At 50.2% G+C, this 16,890-nt stretch overlaps 1 protein-coding gene across 5 annotated transcripts in view; it reads left to right on the forward strand.

The window, feature by feature from the left end:
• KIAA1210 overlaps positions 1-16,645 on the forward strand; it is a 70,320-nt gene extending 53,675 nt beyond the window's left edge. For all 5 annotated transcript variants that reach the window (XM_082716286.1, XM_082716288.1, XM_082716287.1 and 2 more), the window contains 5 exons: positions 2,393-2,501; positions 3,825-9,518; positions 10,407-10,606; positions 12,456-12,561; positions 14,748-16,645. In XM_082716286.1, coding sequence (XP_082572412.1) covers positions 2,393-2,501; positions 3,825-9,518; positions 10,407-10,606; positions 12,456-12,561; positions 14,748-14,920 — 6,282 coding nt within the window. In that variant the 3' untranslated portion in view covers positions 14,921-16,645. The remainder of the gene's footprint in view (positions 1-2,392; positions 2,502-3,824; positions 9,519-10,406; positions 10,607-12,455; positions 12,562-14,747) is intronic.
• The last annotated feature ends 245 nt before the right edge of the window (positions 16,646-16,890 follow it).

Genomic DNA, 16,890 nt, shown 5'->3' on the forward strand with positions numbered 1-16,890 from the left:
GCTGCCAGAGCTGCGTCGAGGCTGGCCAGTTATGTTAAAAACATGGCCACCAGACTGGGAGATGTGACAATAGAGTGATGGGACCACTGACAGCAGAGAAAGAGGGCAGAAATGGTTTGGGAGCAGAGGGTTCCAAAACCTTACACACCTCAGTAAATCCCTCAGGGCTACACCTTATCACAGTCCAATGTGATAGATCGTGTTCATTGCTTATCCAAGTTATCAAGAAATGTTTACCTGTGTTTCTTGATACCTGTTTAAGAAGAGAGGGAAGTAACATCTTTGGGAAAGATTTTTAGCAAAAGGTAAAACGTTAGTGTTTAATTTTAATTTACTGGAGATGGATGTCAGTGTTTAAAAAGATGGGTCAGTTAGCTGCAAGTTTCACTTGGGTCAAACACCCAATTCCTTAGTGACTCTGGGCTATAAGTTAAGGGATGTATTCAGAGCTGGAAGACACTAAAAGGTGTTCCTATGTGGGAGTTTATTCCCAGGCCTCTTGAAGGATTTACAACCCTTTTATAGGGAAGGACATTAAAGCACAAATAATTGACGAAGGTCACACACCTTGATGGTAACAGATCTGGGGCCAGAACCCAGTCTTGACTTCCAACCCCATACTCTCTTCACGCCATCACGTTGCATCGAGCTCAGACACTGCAATTTAGCTTTAAAAAGACAGCAAGGGGGGCCTCGGTGACTTGGTCCGTTAGGCATCCGACTCTTGATTTTGGCTCACGTTCAGATCTTGGGGTCACGGAATTGAGCCCCACGTCGGGCTCTGCGCTCAGCAAGAAGTCTGTTTGAGGTACTCTTCCCTCTCCCTCTGCCCCTTCCCCCACTTGTGTGCTCTCTCTCTCTAAAAAACAAACCAAAAAAACAGTCTTTAAAAAAGAAAGAGAACAACATATGAGTTAAAGAACAGTCAGCAGGACAGCAGGTCTGTGGTGCCCTCTGGTGGCTCCGAGAGGATCTCCTTGGTCGGTTGTCAAGCAGAAGGTGGTCCATTACTAAACACTAAACCCTGTATATGCGTTTTCACAGGGAGGCCTCACCACAAACCTGGGAGATGGCAAATGTTGGCTAAAAGAAAGGTAGTATGAGCCTCTGACTCTCTTCTTCTGCATAGCCTAATCAAAAAAAGGCCCAGGAAGACCGCCTGGGTGGCTCAGTCCATGAAGCGTCTGCTTTTGGCTCAGGTCATGATCTCAGGGTCCCGGGATCAGGCCCCGCATCAGGCTCTCAGGCTCCCTGCTCAGCGGGGAGTCTGCTTCTCCGTCTCCCTTTGTCCCTCCCCCTGCTCATTCTTTCTCTTTCTCTCTCTCTCTCTCTCTCTCTCTCTCTCTCTCTCTCTATATATATATATATATATATATCTGTCTCAAATGAATAAATAATAATCTTTTTGGAAAAAGAAGAAGAAGAAAAGACCTGGGCATCCCTCTCTCAGAAGGTCAGGACATCTTCCATGTGACTCCCCCGAGACATGGCTGAATGTAAAAGGGTCCAGGACCATGTTTGACATGATGGCCACTATCATTTGCTCCTTGCTTTAGAGTTGCTTAGGTTCCCCCCACCCCTAATTTTCAGGTGTGGGCATAGAGATTTAGCGAACAACCTGGCCAAGCTCACGTGGTGAGTGAACAGAGGAGCAGAGATTGGAACCCAGGGCTGCCTCACCTCATTCACTGAAGAACGAATCCCTCCGTGCTGAGCGAGTCTGCACAGGCACCGTGAGTGCGAGCGGAAGGCGTAGGACGTTAGTCTTCAGAGGCACGTCACAGAGGCTCACGCTAGCAGTGTCCAGCTGCTGTCCAGGGCAGCTTTGCTCTGACATTTCCAAAGCTGCCCCGTAATCATCCGTAAACCTTGTTTATATGAAACCAACTTCAACCCTCTCAGCGGAAGGGCCGGACCCTTCGTCATTTTCTCTCTCCTTTCCCAGTGAAACCCCAGCCCTCTTCCTTCTCTGGAGCTGGAGAGACGTACTTCATGCTTTCACTAAATTCCCTGAAAAGAAGCCAAATGGGTTTTGAGTTTGGCTCCCAGATCCGCCGAAACGAATTTGGGGATTCCGGTGTTGCCACCAGTAGGACTGCCATCGGGCTTGTTGTGTGGTTCAGCGGATTTGGGGCTGTTTCTGCCAACCCCTCAGAGATCAGAAGCTTCCATTCTGGGCGAATCACTCCCAATGAGTAAAATGATCACTTCCAGTAGGTAACATGATCGGCAAGGGGATGGAAATCATTTCTGTGGTTAACGGTGTGGTTGTGTTCCCAGCAGAGCCCTTTGGAGATCAAGGACTTCTTTTCCTGAGGTCATCCTCTTCGGCAGCCACGCAGAGGTGGGTGGGAAGCACTTCTGTCTGAAGCTCTTTCTTTCCCTCTTTCAGGGGAAAGCAAAGCAAGAGGAGCCCATCCTTCTAGTGGCTTCTGGAGAAGAGAAGAGTACAACCAAGGCAAGAGAAACGGACAAATGGAAATCGAGAAGAGACGGTGCAGGTTAGCGCACACTTACCCTCATTCAGAAAGGTGTATTGCACACGTTCTGTGACAGGCTCTGTGGAATGAGATTGACTAGGCTGCTGTCTGTCCCTGGCCCTTAGAGAGCTTTTGGTTTAAGATGCATATCAAAGGGGGTCTGGGTTCCTCCAGCCAAACTGCCCGACTCGTACCCTTGCCACTGGTGTGGGATTAAGGTAAAAGATGATGCCTGGATCGCTCTTTTATCTAAATGAATTTGCAACCAGAGAGATGTGCTGTGCTTGCTTATTTGTTTGTAAGCTTGTCTAATCCTCTCTAAGGCTAAGGTATATCTGAGGCAACCAGTGATTTCCCCCTTCCATATCCCCTGAGCTCCAGAACCAGACTAATAACAGAAATAGCCCAAAACTAGGTTTTTGGGGAAAGATTTTATTTATTTATTTGGCAGAGATCACAAGTAGGCAGAGAGGCAGAGATGCAGGCAGAGAGAGAGGAGGAAGCAGGCTCTCCACAGAGCAGAGAGTCCGATGCAGGGCTTGATCCCAGGATCCTGAGACCATGACCTGAGCCGAAGGCAGAGGCTTAATCCACTGAGCCACCCAGGTGCCCCTCAAAACTAGTTTTTTTTTAAGGTTTCCAAATCCCCCAAGCCACACAAAGCACTGGAGCAAAAAATGTGTGTGTGTGTGTGTGTGTGTGTGTGTGTGTGTGTGTCTGTCTGTGTAAGGATAGTGGCTCCCGCTGACAGCAACCCAATTTCAAGCGATACTTGATAAAACAAAATTCCAATTCCACAATTAAGTTGAAGAGTTCTTTCCTATTTTTTGCTACAAAGGATTTTACACGTGGGTTCAAAAAGAAAGGGGGGGATATCCCTAAATTCGTTTTCCATGAAAACTAACAAAACCACCAAACTGTCCTGAAACATACACACACACATACAGAAAAGAAATGGAAGGAAAAGTTAAATTTACTTTCTTTTTCATCTTTTTCTCTTATTTATCTTTAATAATCGTCCCTTCTACACCCAGAGGATAGAACCCATTTGGTGTCCTTGGGTTCAAAAATCGTGTTTCACCTAACGGTGGCCCAGACCATTGATTGGCGGTTGATGAGATGACCTCGTAATCCATTCATAAAATTGGGATTTCGCTTTGATGTAAACATTTCCAACTGTAGAGGCTAATAGCAGCCAAGTCCCTGACCCCGTTCTGCCTAGAAGCTTCTTTATACCAAGAGATTCAGTAGTGACTATGTACCCACGGGGCGGGGGCGAATCCTCTGATTTTAGGATGTCCCAGGCATGCATATTTTTCTTTCCCTTATTTCTATTGGGTACAGGTGTCTCAAGCCTGAAACACAGCAAGAGAACCGAAATGCAGGATAAGAAGCCAGTGGACAAGGCTGCATGGGCCAGCGGGGCCTGGGGTGAGAGCCGGGAGTCAGCGGCACAAGGGAAACTTCGCAGCAAACAAGGATCGAGTGCTTCAGGATCGACTGAGTGTGCGCCCCGAGGAAGAAGGTTTAAACCATCCAGTCGAGGGCTTGTCCCCAGTGAGAGGGCTGGGTCCCCACCTGCCAATAAGAATGCCAGGGACTGCCGTCTCCGGAACCCGTCTCTGGAGCGGCAAGTCATGGAGCAGCCTGCGACTCGGCAGGCCCAACGCACTTCTCCCCAGGAGCCGCTTCCAGATGGAGATGGCAAGAGAAAGAGAAAGGCTGGCATCGATTTGAACACCAGAAAAGCCCTAGTGTCCCAGTCTGTACCCGAAGCCCGGGCAGAGTCTGTGGTTTGGGGTCCATCGCCAGGCAGGGAGGACGGGGCCTCCGGAGCCGAGCAGCCAGAAGCCAGAGCTCCTCTTTCATCGGGGACGGAAAGCCTTTCTACAGCTTCGGAGGATGTCATCTTCTCGGTGGCTATGGAGGCACAAGTGTTTATGGATTCCTCCCACCTCCAGTCAGAAGGGGAGGAGGCTTTCAGCTTTGATCTGCAAACTATCAAGTTGAAGATGGAGTCAGTTCAAGATATTCCAGCCGTCTGCAGAGAAAGGTCACCCGCAAACATTCTCCGGGCCTTCACAGCAAGCATTTCAGGCCCGGCGAGCGCTCGGGCCGAGGGAGGCATTTCTGCCGAGAGGCTGAATCCCAGAAGCCTTTCCTGGGTCTTGAGAAAGCCTAGAGCCGGAGACGGGTCCTCGGATCCTGAGAGCCCGTCAGAGGAGGACAGCGGACCCAAGCAGCAGCTGCTCCCCCGGGGTTCTCTCCAGTCCTCGGGGAAGCCTCACGATGACCAAGACGTCTTCACAGGATCCGAGAGTTCAGCTAGGGAGCTGAGCAGCCCCGAGCGGCAGCTGGCCGCCAGATACTCGGCGGGGGCCTTTGGGAGCACGGAAGCCGAGGAAGCATCCTCGGATCCAGAGAGTGCATTGGTGGAGGAGGAGAGTGGGTCCGAGCCGCAGCGGGCTCCCAGCCACCCCTTCCAGCCCTTGGAGGAGCCTGGCGATGACCAAGAAGCCTCAGACTCAGAAAGTTCCAGCAACTCGAGCGGTTCTGATGAGCTGCTGACTCCCACCTCAGCTGCCCAGGCCTTGGGGGAGCCTGAAGACCAAATGTTCACAGAATCCGATGGCTACGTGGAGAAGTATGACAGCGCTGAAGAGTGGAGCAGCGCGGACGAATTAGGGCCTCCCGGACCCCCTTCCCAGGCCTCGGCGAAGCCCGCAGACCAGCAACAGGTGGCCTCAGTTTCCCAATTCCTCTCGGCAGAATGGGGTGTGTCCGTGGAGCGGCTGGCTCTGTCCTTCTCGAAGCCGATCCTTCCGCAGCAAATGTCCAAGGGTTCGGCGAGGCCTCCTGCCCCCAGCAGCAGCCCTGTGGAGCCCACGCCCACCCGTCAACCGGTCCAGCCCCGGCCGAGCCCTCAGGCAGAGCCACAGACCTCCGCGGGCCCCGACAGCACTGCTGCACAGTGGGACATTCCTCCGGAGCCGCTGCCTGCCAGAATCTCTTCCAAGCACCTGGGGAGGCCTTGGGTGGAGCAACCAGTCTCCAAAAGTCCAGAAATTTCTACAGCTGTCGGGCTCTTTTCCGCGGAGCTGCTGCCACCGCTGCCTCCGAGGCCACATTCCCACCCGCTGCTGGAACCCATCACCGAGCAAGCGTTCCAGGAGCCTGTGTGGGTCCCGGCTGTCAAGGGGAGCATTTGCGTGGAGCTGCCGCCTCCCCGACGTCCCTCCCAGATGGTCCTGAGGCCAGTCGTGGAGCAGCAGGTGTGCCTGGGAGCAGAAAGTGCTGGGGTCGACCAGAACGCCTTGGTGCAGCTACCGCAGCTCCCCAGACTCGACTCTCAGTCCCCGACGCGACCTCTGGTCCCACAACAGGCCCCCGACGGTCCAGAAATGCCGGCCACTCCTGCGGAGCCTTGGTCTCCACAAGGCCTTGCCCAGGCCTCCGTGAACCCCATAGCGGAGCCCAGTGTGTTCTCGGGTCTGGAGGCCACAGCTGCCGCCACGGAGAAGGTCATTTCGATGGAGCCCCTGCTCCCCACATACTCTGCTCAGGCCTTGACCAATGCGAGAGGTGCGCAAGCGTCGGAGGCTGATGGCACCTGCACTGAGGGCGCATCCACAGAGCTGCCGCCCAGAGACCCCTCACAGCCCGCCGTGTGGCCCAAAGTCCCGCCACAGCCCGCCCCACCAGAGCCGGTGGGTGCCTCCACCCCAGGTGCTGCCCTGGTGCCAGGCCCGGCATCTCCCAGAACCGTCTACCGGTCCTGGTTGAGCTCCTCATTCGAGCAGCAGGACTCCGAGCGCGAAGAGAGCGCTGCTCTGGAGTGGGGCATTGCTCTGGAGCCTCGAGCTCCCCTGCCTCCACTGCCTCCCAGAAAGACTTCTCAGAACCCCAGGAGGCGGGCAGTGAAGCGAGCCGACTCTCGGCGATCAGCGAGTGCCCCCCCAGAAAGGAGCAGTCCTCCAGAACAACGGAGCACGCCTCCAGAACAACGCAGTCCTCCAGAACAACGGAGCACGCCTCCAGAACAACGCAGTCCTCCAGAACAACAGAGCGTGCCTCCAGAACAACGCAGCCCTCCTCCACAACAACAGAGCGCGCCTCCAGAACAATGCAGTCCTCCTCCACAACAACAGAGAGTGCCTCCAGAACAACAGAGCGCGCCTCCAGAACAATGCAGTCCTCCTCCACAACAACAGAGAGTGCCTCCAGAACAACAGAGCGCGTTTCCAGAACAATGCAGTCCTCCTCCACAACAACAGAGAGTGCCTCCAGAACAACAGAGCGCGCCTCCAGAACAACGCAGTCCTCCTCCAGAACAACAGAGCACACCTCCAGAACAACAGAGCACGCCCCCAGAACAATGCAGTCCTCCTCCAGAACAACAGGGCGTGCCTCCAGAACAACAGAGCACACCTCCAGAACAACAGAGCACGCCCCCAGAACAACGCAGTCCTCCTCCAGAACAACAGAGCGTGCCTCCAGAACAACGCAGTCCTCCTCCAGAACAACAGAGCGTGCCTCCAGAACAACGCAGTCCTCCTCCAGAACAACAGAGCGCGCCTCCAGAACAACGCAGTCCTCCTGCAGAACAACGCAGTCCTCCTCCAGAACAACAGAATGCGGCTCCAGAACAGTACAGTCCTCCTCCAGAACAACAGAGCGTGCTTCCCGAACAACAGAGCGGACCTCCAGGGCAGTGCAACCCGCCTCCAGAACTAAGCAGTGCTCCTACAGAACAACAGAGTGCACCTCTGGAACAACATAGTGCTCCTCCAGAACAAAGGAGCGTGCCTCCAGAACGACGCAGTGCCCCTGCCGAGCCAAAGCTTCCCAGATGCTCTGTCAGGTCCCGGGGCAGCACAAAAGTCAAGCAACCTGTCTCAGAGGCTCTAGAGGGCGCAGAAGCCCTGAGGAGAATTGCTATGGAACAGCACTCTCTCAGAAGGTCTTCTAAGACCAAAGCAGTGGTCAAGCAAGCAGCTTTCCTGGCTCCAGATGGCTCTATGGCCCAGAAGAGCATTTCTACAGAGCAGCCCCCTCCCAGAATGGCTTCTCAGGCCCCGACCAAAGCAGTGGTCAAGCAACCAGCCTTCCTGGTTCCAGACGGCTCCCTGACCCAGAGGAGTGTTTCCTCAGATCAGCTCTCTTCCAGAATGGCTTCTCAGGCCCTGACCAAAGCAATGGTCAAGCAAGCAGCCTTCCTGGCTCCAGATGGTTCCATGGCCCAGAAGAGCGTTTCTACAGAGCAGCCCCCTCCCAGAATGGCTTCTCAGGCCCTGACAAAATCAGTGGTCAAGCAACCAGCCTTCCTGGTTCCAGATGGCTCTCTGACCCAGAGGAGTGTTTCCATAGATCAGCTCTCTTCCAGAATGGCTTCTCAGGCTCTGACCAAAGCAGTGGCCAAACAACCAGCCTTCCTGGCTCCAGAGGGCTCCATGGCCCAGAGGAGCATTTCCTCAGATCAGCTGTCTCCCAGAATGCATTCTCAGGCTCTGACAAAAACAGTGGTCAAACAACCAGCCTTCCTGGTTCCAGACGGCTCCCTGACCCAGAGGAGCGTTTCCACAGATCAGCTCTCTTCCAGAATGGCTTCTCAGGCCCTGACCAAGGCAGTGGTCAGGCAACAAGTCTCCGCAGCTCCAGAAAAGTTTGCCACCAAGAGGGTTGCTTCTACAGAGCCCTGGCCTTCCAAGAAGCCTTCCCAGTCCCCTGGGAGATACAGAGTCCAGCAAATATCATACAATTTTGAGAGTGTTGCCGCCCAGACAGCCATGTATGCGAAGCCAGTGGCTTCCAAATATCCTACCCAGTTCTCTTCAAGGTCTAAGGTTCAGGAGATGTCCTCACGTATAGAGAATACCGTTGCTGAAAGATCCGCTAAGAAACCGCCAGTGTCCAGGCATCCTTCCCAGTCCTTTGTGAAGTTTATGGCAGAAAAAGTGTTTTCGGAGAGCACTGCTAATTCTCTATCTACAAATCAACTTTCCAAATCTTTCTTGAAGTCTAAAGTCCAGTACCCAGTTTTCTTGGGCCCAGAGAATGCCAGTACCGAGGGAGCCGTCTCTTCCAAGCTGCTGCCCCTCGCACACCCTTTACAGCCCTTGGGGAGGCCGGAAGGCCCCAGGGAAGTTCTCCCACGTTCAGAAAGTGTCCCCACCAAGCCAAAGCAGAGCAGTTCCAAGGAGCAGGGGCCCCCCAGACACCTTTTCATGGCACCGGCCAAGCTCGAGTACCAGCAAGTCTCCTCAGCCTCTCAGAGCTCTCCTGAAATATGGAAGAGTTCTGAAGAGCCACTGCCTTCCAGAGGCCCTCACCAAGCCAAGGAGGGGGCTGAATTACAGCCACTGCTTTTCTTGGCAGGTCCAGCGAGCGTCCCTGGAGATTGGAACAGGTCTGAGGAGCACCAGCCTCGCCATCGCAGATACCCTTGCCAGGTGTTGACAGAGCCTGAGTACCTGCCACAGGTGCGTCCGGGCTCTGTGAGTGCTGCCGCAGTAGGCGCCACCTCTGAGAGCCATCCAGGAAGCTGGTCCCTCTCAAGAGGCCCAGCTTCTCCAAACAAGACCAGGAAATTTCGACAAGTCTCTGAAGACCTCCTTAAGAATACCCTGCTTCCAGATCCCAAACCCATGAAGTTCACTACGGCTTCTACCAGGCAGACCTCCACTGTGGGGGGCACTTACTCCAAGGGAGAAGGTCTCAAGAGCAGTGATCGAAATAATAGCCATCCATATGAATCCACCGGTGAGACTGGCGTTGAAACCATTTTTGGAGTTCGCCTGAGAAAAGTCCCTTCCTTGAAGAAGTACAAGAGTGAGAAACAAGATGACATTTTAAAGTTTTCTTCACTCTCCTTGGGCATGATTTCATCTTCCACAGAACAGCAAATCAAAAGAAGCTTTTCCCAAGGGCTCCAGGGCACTGCAGAAAACCCCAGCACAGCATCTGACCTTGCAGAGAAGCAACAGACCAGGCCCCAGTCTGAAAGCATGGCCAAGAAGCAACCCATTTATAAGGTCCCAGGTGAGACTTTCTCTCTCTGGAGGACAAGGAGGTACCAAGTAGAGATCAAAGTCTGTTCTAGCCTTGCCTGCTGAGCTGTCATTTTGATAGTGGCTTGATGGATTTGGGGATAGTTAATTTTGAGTCATCCCTTTCCCGGGGGCATCCATCCATCCACATTCTGTGATGGACACACCACCATCTGCCTATTCCTTCTGGGCACCTTCCCTTTCAATAGGATATTATGCCTTTCCCGAAATACTTAGACACATATTATGCTCTCCCCACAACACCATGTGTTTTTTAAAAGCCAACTCATTGGTAGAACACTACGTTCAGACTCTCAGCTTGAAATCTTAATTTACTTCCACAGCTGCTTCCAACACCTGAAATGCCTAAGAATCCAGAGCTAGGTGATCTTTTGAGCACTAATCTCTCTCAAAGCCTTTGTATCTTCACATGGACCATCCCATGGTCTTCACACCTAGAACCACACCCACGTAATCACATGATTGCATAAGGGAATATGTAGTGTCAAATATCATAAGATACTGCTTGGACTTCGAGGAATGATATCAATAGCCTGAGCCTCTGGCTTCCTGGTAGTTTTCCCAGCCCACTCGGCCACCCCACTCCTACCCTAATCTGGGGATGGGAAGAGGGATGGACAAGGGAGGGCGAGGGGCCAGTCAGAGGATGGTACGCAAACTGATCTATGCGAGGAGCTCCTGCCTTGCCAGGTTGTGGGGATGGCGCCAAAGAAGGGGACCCTATTCGATGGAATCTCTGTTCATTTTCATCTGGCAATTAACAAGGATCCCATCTGGTACATTAACGTGGTGGGCTCCAGCCCGGCTCGAGACCCTGCCTGCCTCACTTCTGTTCTAACTGCTCTCCTTCCTTTCTCAGGGAAGGCTCTTGGCCAACACTCAGATTGCACAGCCTCAGAGCCAGCTTGGATAACCATGGTAAAGCAGAAGCAGAAGAGTTCCCAGGTCCAAATTCCCAAGAAAGAGACAAAAACCAAGAACAAGGCTGGAGCCAAGCCTGAGGCCAAAGAGCCTAGACATGGGGGAGAACTTGCGGCAACCCACAGAACACTCCAGAAGGTTACTAGAGTTTGTTGGCTACGCTTGCATTGGAAACTTTGCTGAGCCCACAGCTCCCCACCTTTCTGGGTGCACTAATCAAGGCGCGGGCTTCTTTGTGGGGAAGAGTCTTGCTTGGTACTCAGACAATAACATGTCCAATCTATGCTCTGAAAGGGTTTATGAAACGTAATGGCTATGAGAAGTTTCCGAACATCAAACCCTGTCCTGATTATTATTCCAGAGCAGGATTCCGTGAAATCAGTTGAGCAGTGAGGAAAGTAACAGTAACAGTAAGTTACAGAAAAAAAAAACCCAAAGGTAACCACTGGGGGGAGAATTGAATAACTATCCCTACAGGTATTTTATGCCTATGAATATGTGTATATTGAAGAAGATATAAATGTGATCAAACCATACATACTATTTTTTATTTGACATTTCATTTCTGGGCACCCTTCCATATCATCCAGAATGACTGACCTTATAAAAGTAACGCTTGGTATCTGGGGCTTTGACTATTGGTTCGCTTTAGTGAGGCTCATCCCTAGAGGCAAGAAGCAGAGTTACGTGATGAACTAGACTAACGGTCCCACCTGTGGATCAGGGATGACGGGATGGCGTCTAGCTTTCAACATCCCATTTGCCATGTCTTTGGAGGTGCTGGAATAAGAGCCCCTCTTGTCAAAATCGCAGAACCCTGACATAAGAAAACATATCATATTTACATACCAAGAGATATGTCTATGTTCCTGTACTTTCAACTGCTCACTCTATCTCTCAAGGGATCACATTAGGATCTGTTTAACTCTCCTTGAAAGATTTTTTTCATTTTCATCATTAGTTTTTTTATGGGAGTAGGACATACAAGGGCAAAGCGTGCCTCGGTCGAAGTTTTCATCGGGGGAAATGCACTAGGGTACCTAGACTCAGTAATTTAGACCAGTTGTGGTGAGGTGCATTCAAAAAGTTTAAACTGTACAATTCTGGAAAGACCCGTAGCTATGTCTCTTTCTGGTAAAAGGAGTGCAAGTCAGGGGGCGCCTGGGTGGCTCAGTGGGTTAAGCCGCTGCCTTCGGCTCAGGTCATGATCTCAGGATCCTGGGATCGAGTCCCGCATCGGGCTCTCTGCTTGGCAGGGAGCTTGCTTCTCTCTCTCTCTCTCTGTGCCTGCCTCTCCGTCTACTTGTGATTTCTCTCTGTCAAATAAATAAATAAATAATCAAAAAAAAAAAAAGGGGGGGAGTGCAAGTCAGAGGTCAACAGTTTTGCTAAGTGAGATCCTGTGGAACTCACTTCAATTCCTTGATAAGATTTGTTCGTAATCCCCACACTCTGTTAGCGTGCTGTTAAGTGTTGGTAATGTGCTAGGGAGAAGGTTGTTTTCAAGTTAGATAATTACATTAACCTGTTTTCACTATTTGTATGTTTAGACAACCTTTTCTTCCAGATCTCAAAGGTGGTAAACTTGAACCAGCTGAGGTTTTGTGAACCTAAATTCTTTTTTTTTTAAAGATTTTATTTATTTATTTGACAGAGAGAAATCACAAGTAGATGGAGAGGCAGGCAGAGAGAGAGAGAGAGAGAGAGGGAAGTAGGCTCCCCGCTGAGCAGAGAGCCCGATGCGGGACTCGATCCCAGGACCCTGAGATCACGACCCGAGCCGAAGGCAGCGGCTTAACCCACTGAGCACCCAGGCGCCCCGAACCTAAATTCTGAGCCAAGTTCCTCTCGGTGCTATTTCCTTCCCTCGCTCTCTTTCCTTTTGCCTAATGTGGAGCTCATAATAGGACAGGGCTTGCCGCTGAATAACCAATCACTCCTCCATGTCAGGCCTTAACAAGTTTTTGTTTTCATTGTTGTATTAAAGGGAGCTGGCCTTGCAACTGAAAACCAATCCAGAAAGACTTTTGCTTCTGATGTCAATAAACTGGAGAAGACGGCAGAGAAGAAGCTACCTAAGTTTACCAAAGCAGGTAAAAACAACCCCCCTCCAAAAAAAGTCCTGGCAGCATATTGGGAAACTTCTGCAATTTCCACTTCAGACAAAATAGGTCTTTCCCCAACCCCTCCTCCGCCCCAAATCAGCCTTGTAATTCACATGGCTCTTCCATTAGGCACAGATATTAGCTTGTTTCAGGAAAATCCAATTGTGAGGACCACTCTGGGTCCACTGTGTGACTTTCCCAGGGTCTCCCAGTCCTCTGCCTCATCAAGGACACTGGAATAGACACAGAGTTGTGATCACTCACTAAAATGTTCCCATGGCTGTGATTCCAGAGGAAAACACCAAGCTCCTTTCCAGCTCTTAGCAAAGCAGTACTTTCTCACCTTCCACAGCCCCAGGGACACTGTAAAATAATCCACTATATGGGCCCAGTGGTGTCGAATTGCTCCTTTTCACTATTTCAGAGGCTTGCTTCTCCACCTTCTAAGCAGGGAAGATGTTGAAAGCCAAGCGAACACAGGACTCGGATAGAATAGAATGTGGTCTCAGCAGTACAGGTGTGTGCCAGGGGGATTTTCTTTACAGCAGGAGCAGGGGGAGGGGAGGGTGGATTTGTACAGAATCAGTTTTGTCCTCTGCCTTGATCCCCTTCATAAAGGAATTGGACCAGGAACTTAGGAAGCCATGATCTGGCCATGAAATCATGGGGCCTGGCCTGCTGATAGCTGTTAACAACCTCACGGACCCTCTGCTCCTGTCAGGTGGTTCTCAACTGTGCATTCGAATCATCTGCTGAGCTTTTAAAGCATTTACAAAATTACAGATGGCCCTGGCGCCATTGCAAAAGATTCTAATTCTTGTAGTTCAGGAAATGGTGTGGGCATTGGTGTTTTTATTTATTTTTATATTTTTAAAGGATTTGTTTATTTATTTTGCAGATGGAAGGGAGGGGCATGGGGAGAGGGAGGGAGAGAGAGAAAGACAGAGAGAGAGGGAGGAAGAATCTTAAGCAGGCTCTAGGTCTGGAGCCTGATGCAGGGCTTGATTCTGAGACCCTAAGATTAGGACCTGAGCTGAAATTGAGAGTCAGATGCTTAACCAACTGAGCCACCCAGGCACCCCTGGGCATTGGTAGTTTTAAATAAAAGCTCTAGCTGGGGGGCACGTGGGTGGCTCAGTGGGTTAAAGCCTCTGCCTTTGGCTCAGGTCATGATCCCAAGATCCTGGGATCGAGCCCCACATCGGCTCTCTGCTCGGCAGGGAGCCTGCTTCCTCCTCTCTCTCTGCCTGCTTCTCTGCCTACTTGTGATCTCTGTCTGTCAAATAAATAAAAAATCTTTAAAAAAAAAAAAAAAAAGCTCTAGCTGGGGCGCCTGGGTGGTTCCATCAATTGGGCATCTGCCTTCAGCTCAGGTCTTGATCCCAGGGATCAAGCCCCACGGCAGGCTCCCTGCTCAGCAGGGAGTCTGCTTCTCCCTTTCCCTCTGCCTGCCACTCCCCCTGCTCATGCTCTCTCTGTCAGAAAGATAAATTCTCAAAAAAAAAAAAAAAGAGCTCTAGTTGTAAAGCAGCAGTCAGGCTTTTACCCAAATCTGTGTCTCCTGATCTACTAATTGACCAAATAAATGTCTGATTGATTAAAAAGAGAGAGAGAGGGAGCCCTGGGCAATTCTAATGCGTCTCCTACATGTGGGTTGAGTCAAAGGCACTGAGTCAGTCAGCAGTAAAGCAGGATGAAGGAAGGAGTAGAAGCAGGGACTGGGAGGTCTTGTGTTCAGCCACAGTAGTTGGTCCAGTGTTCGTTAGCACAGACTTGTACTGGGTGGATCTACTAAGTCCTTACTAGTCATTTCACATGACAAGGATCAGCAAAACAGAGATAGCATGACCTGATTTGAAATGTAAAAAAAAATGAATAGATGACATATTTTAAGTTTCCTCTCTGGTCTCAATTTATAAGTGTGAACCAGTCCAGTAATAACCACCCAAAGCTTGGCTGGTATTTTCTCTTGGGCCTTCCCATGCCCAGGCCTCCGTGGCCAGAGCCAGGTAGATTTTATCCCTTCAAGAGACCGCACATAGCAGGCCACACGCACGGGACTGTTAGAAGCTCGAGGAAACCTGAAAGGAGAACTTTTACTGTATCCCATACACTTCCCCCATTGTCTCGGGAGCTTCCTACCGCTTGTGTGTCACTCGCTGTGGTTCTTGCAGGATTCAAAGATCAGAAGATAGCTCAAATGCCTTCCATGGCCAAAGAAACCAGGCGGTCTTCCACTCTCCCAGCTGTGGTCCAGGCGCCAGCAGAGCCGGAAGAGCCAGTCTGGTTCTCCCTGGCCAAGGAGAAAGCCAAAGCTTGGACCCATATATCGGAAATCATGCAGTAAACAGCTCTCGGTGCGAGGAATTGTTGCCAATAGTCGCATTAATGCTATGTAGTGATTTATTTCCTACAACCACTTTCTATTAAGCAAAAGCACCTTAAAAGCACAATTAATGCCAGTAAGTATTTTAACATAACAAATGACGTGAAACCCTAACCCTCACTCAGTACAGTCACCGCCAACATCTAAAAACCCAGTCTTTCCTCTACAAAAGCAATGTGACATGTTTCACTCTGGACAGCGAGCTTTAGAAGAGAGGAAGCAAAAAACATTTTGTGGGAGCTACTGAGAGGTGGTGGTCATTTCCCTTGATCAAATAAATTCCCTCGGATGCAAATGGCCAGATGATCTGGCCCAAGGACTGGCCTTCAAGTCAGGAGCCTGGCTAAATGCTTACGTTCTTTGATTGCTGCTCCAAGCTTCACAAAGGCCCTGAGAAGAGGTGGTGGGACGGAAAATTCTGGGTCTCTGAGAAAAGTTTTGCACAGCCAGTCCCCCAGTTAGCCATTGCCCTTTGAGACACCACCCTCGTATCCCTGCACAGCCCCCCGAATCCCTGCAACTTCTAGAACGTTCTCTCTTTGCACACGCCCACATTGCCAATTTCGCACCAATTTCGCACCTCCCTAGGAGGCAGAACTTTTCTTGATGATTCTCGTGCTCCCCTAGATGGTTAGCTCATCAGTATTTGACCTCTTATCCCAAGACCATTGAGACTCTCTAGTTGCTGAGAAATATACCAAATGTTGTATATATGCTGTTTTTTTAAGCACTTAAGACCCCGGGCTCCTGGAGAGCTCTTGACGCCAGCTTTAAGGAAGACACCTTCCCATAGCCCAGTTTCTAGTCTCTCCCCCTCAGCAGCTTCTGTTTCACAAGATTTTAGCCCAAAGCCAGATTGCAACCCCAAAGCCTGAGAACAATTAACTTTCTGCAAACTGGAAGCCTTAGGTGATGAAATCAGATAAGCTTCTACTTCCCCTCATTCCTGAAAGCACATACCTCAGAAGTCACTAGACTGGATAGGTCCCTGCACACCCTGTCCCCAGTGAGCCAGTCCCCCAAGTCCTTTCCCGCTATTCCATCTCCCAAACATACCAAACACTAAGGGAGCGCTCCCCTTGGATGCCTGGACAGGCCCTGGCTCATTTTCTTAGGAGACCCAAAAGTTTCTTCTCGCTATACCTCTCACTGTGTCTGCCATCTAACCGTAACTTTAAATTCTGAGTGGGGTGCTGCCTTCTATAAGAGAAAAAAATCATAGAAGCAGTGAGGTGCCAGAGCAAATTTAAATCCTTGGGGCTTGGTTTTGATGATGGTATAACATGACATTGTAGAGTCATATGCTGGCTTTTGCATTTTCTTGATAAAACATCTCTTTTTTCTGATACTGTATCTTTGCCATTCTGATAATGTTAGGTTTTAGAGTGGCTGAGTTGGATTTCCTTTCTACTTCCATAGTGAACAGTTTATTTAGGTAGATGCCCTTTAGTCCAGTGACCCTGGTAATTAGTTCCTACCCCCTTTCTTTAGAGTAGACCACTATTAGTTTTTTTTCTCACTCTGAGAGCTATCCATTAATAATTTCTTCTCCACAGTTAACCTCCTTACTTAAAAACAGAGTTTTGTTAAGTTTTTTTTAATGCCTGGATGCGCATTCTTACAAGTTTTCAGCTTCTTTTAGCATTTGTGGTTTTCACTGTATATATGCAACACAAATAAATTCAATAAAGCTTGTTCTGCAGTCTGTCTTGGTCACGTCGGGAGGGAAACGAATAAGATACGGACAAGTCAGACCTGAGGGTTGTCTGAGAAGCAAAACATTAGGAGATGAATGCCCACTATTTTTATCAACATGGGTGGACCTGGAGGGGATTATGCTAAGTGACGTATGTCAAGCAGAGAAAACTATCATAGGGTCTCACTCATGCATGGAACATGAGGAACAGCACAGAGGACCATAAGGGAAGGAA

This window comes from Mustela nivalis (genome assembly GCF_964662115.1).
Source record: "Mustela nivalis genome assembly, chromosome: X".
NCBI lineage: Eukaryota > Metazoa > Chordata > Mammalia > Carnivora > Mustelidae > Mustela > Mustela nivalis.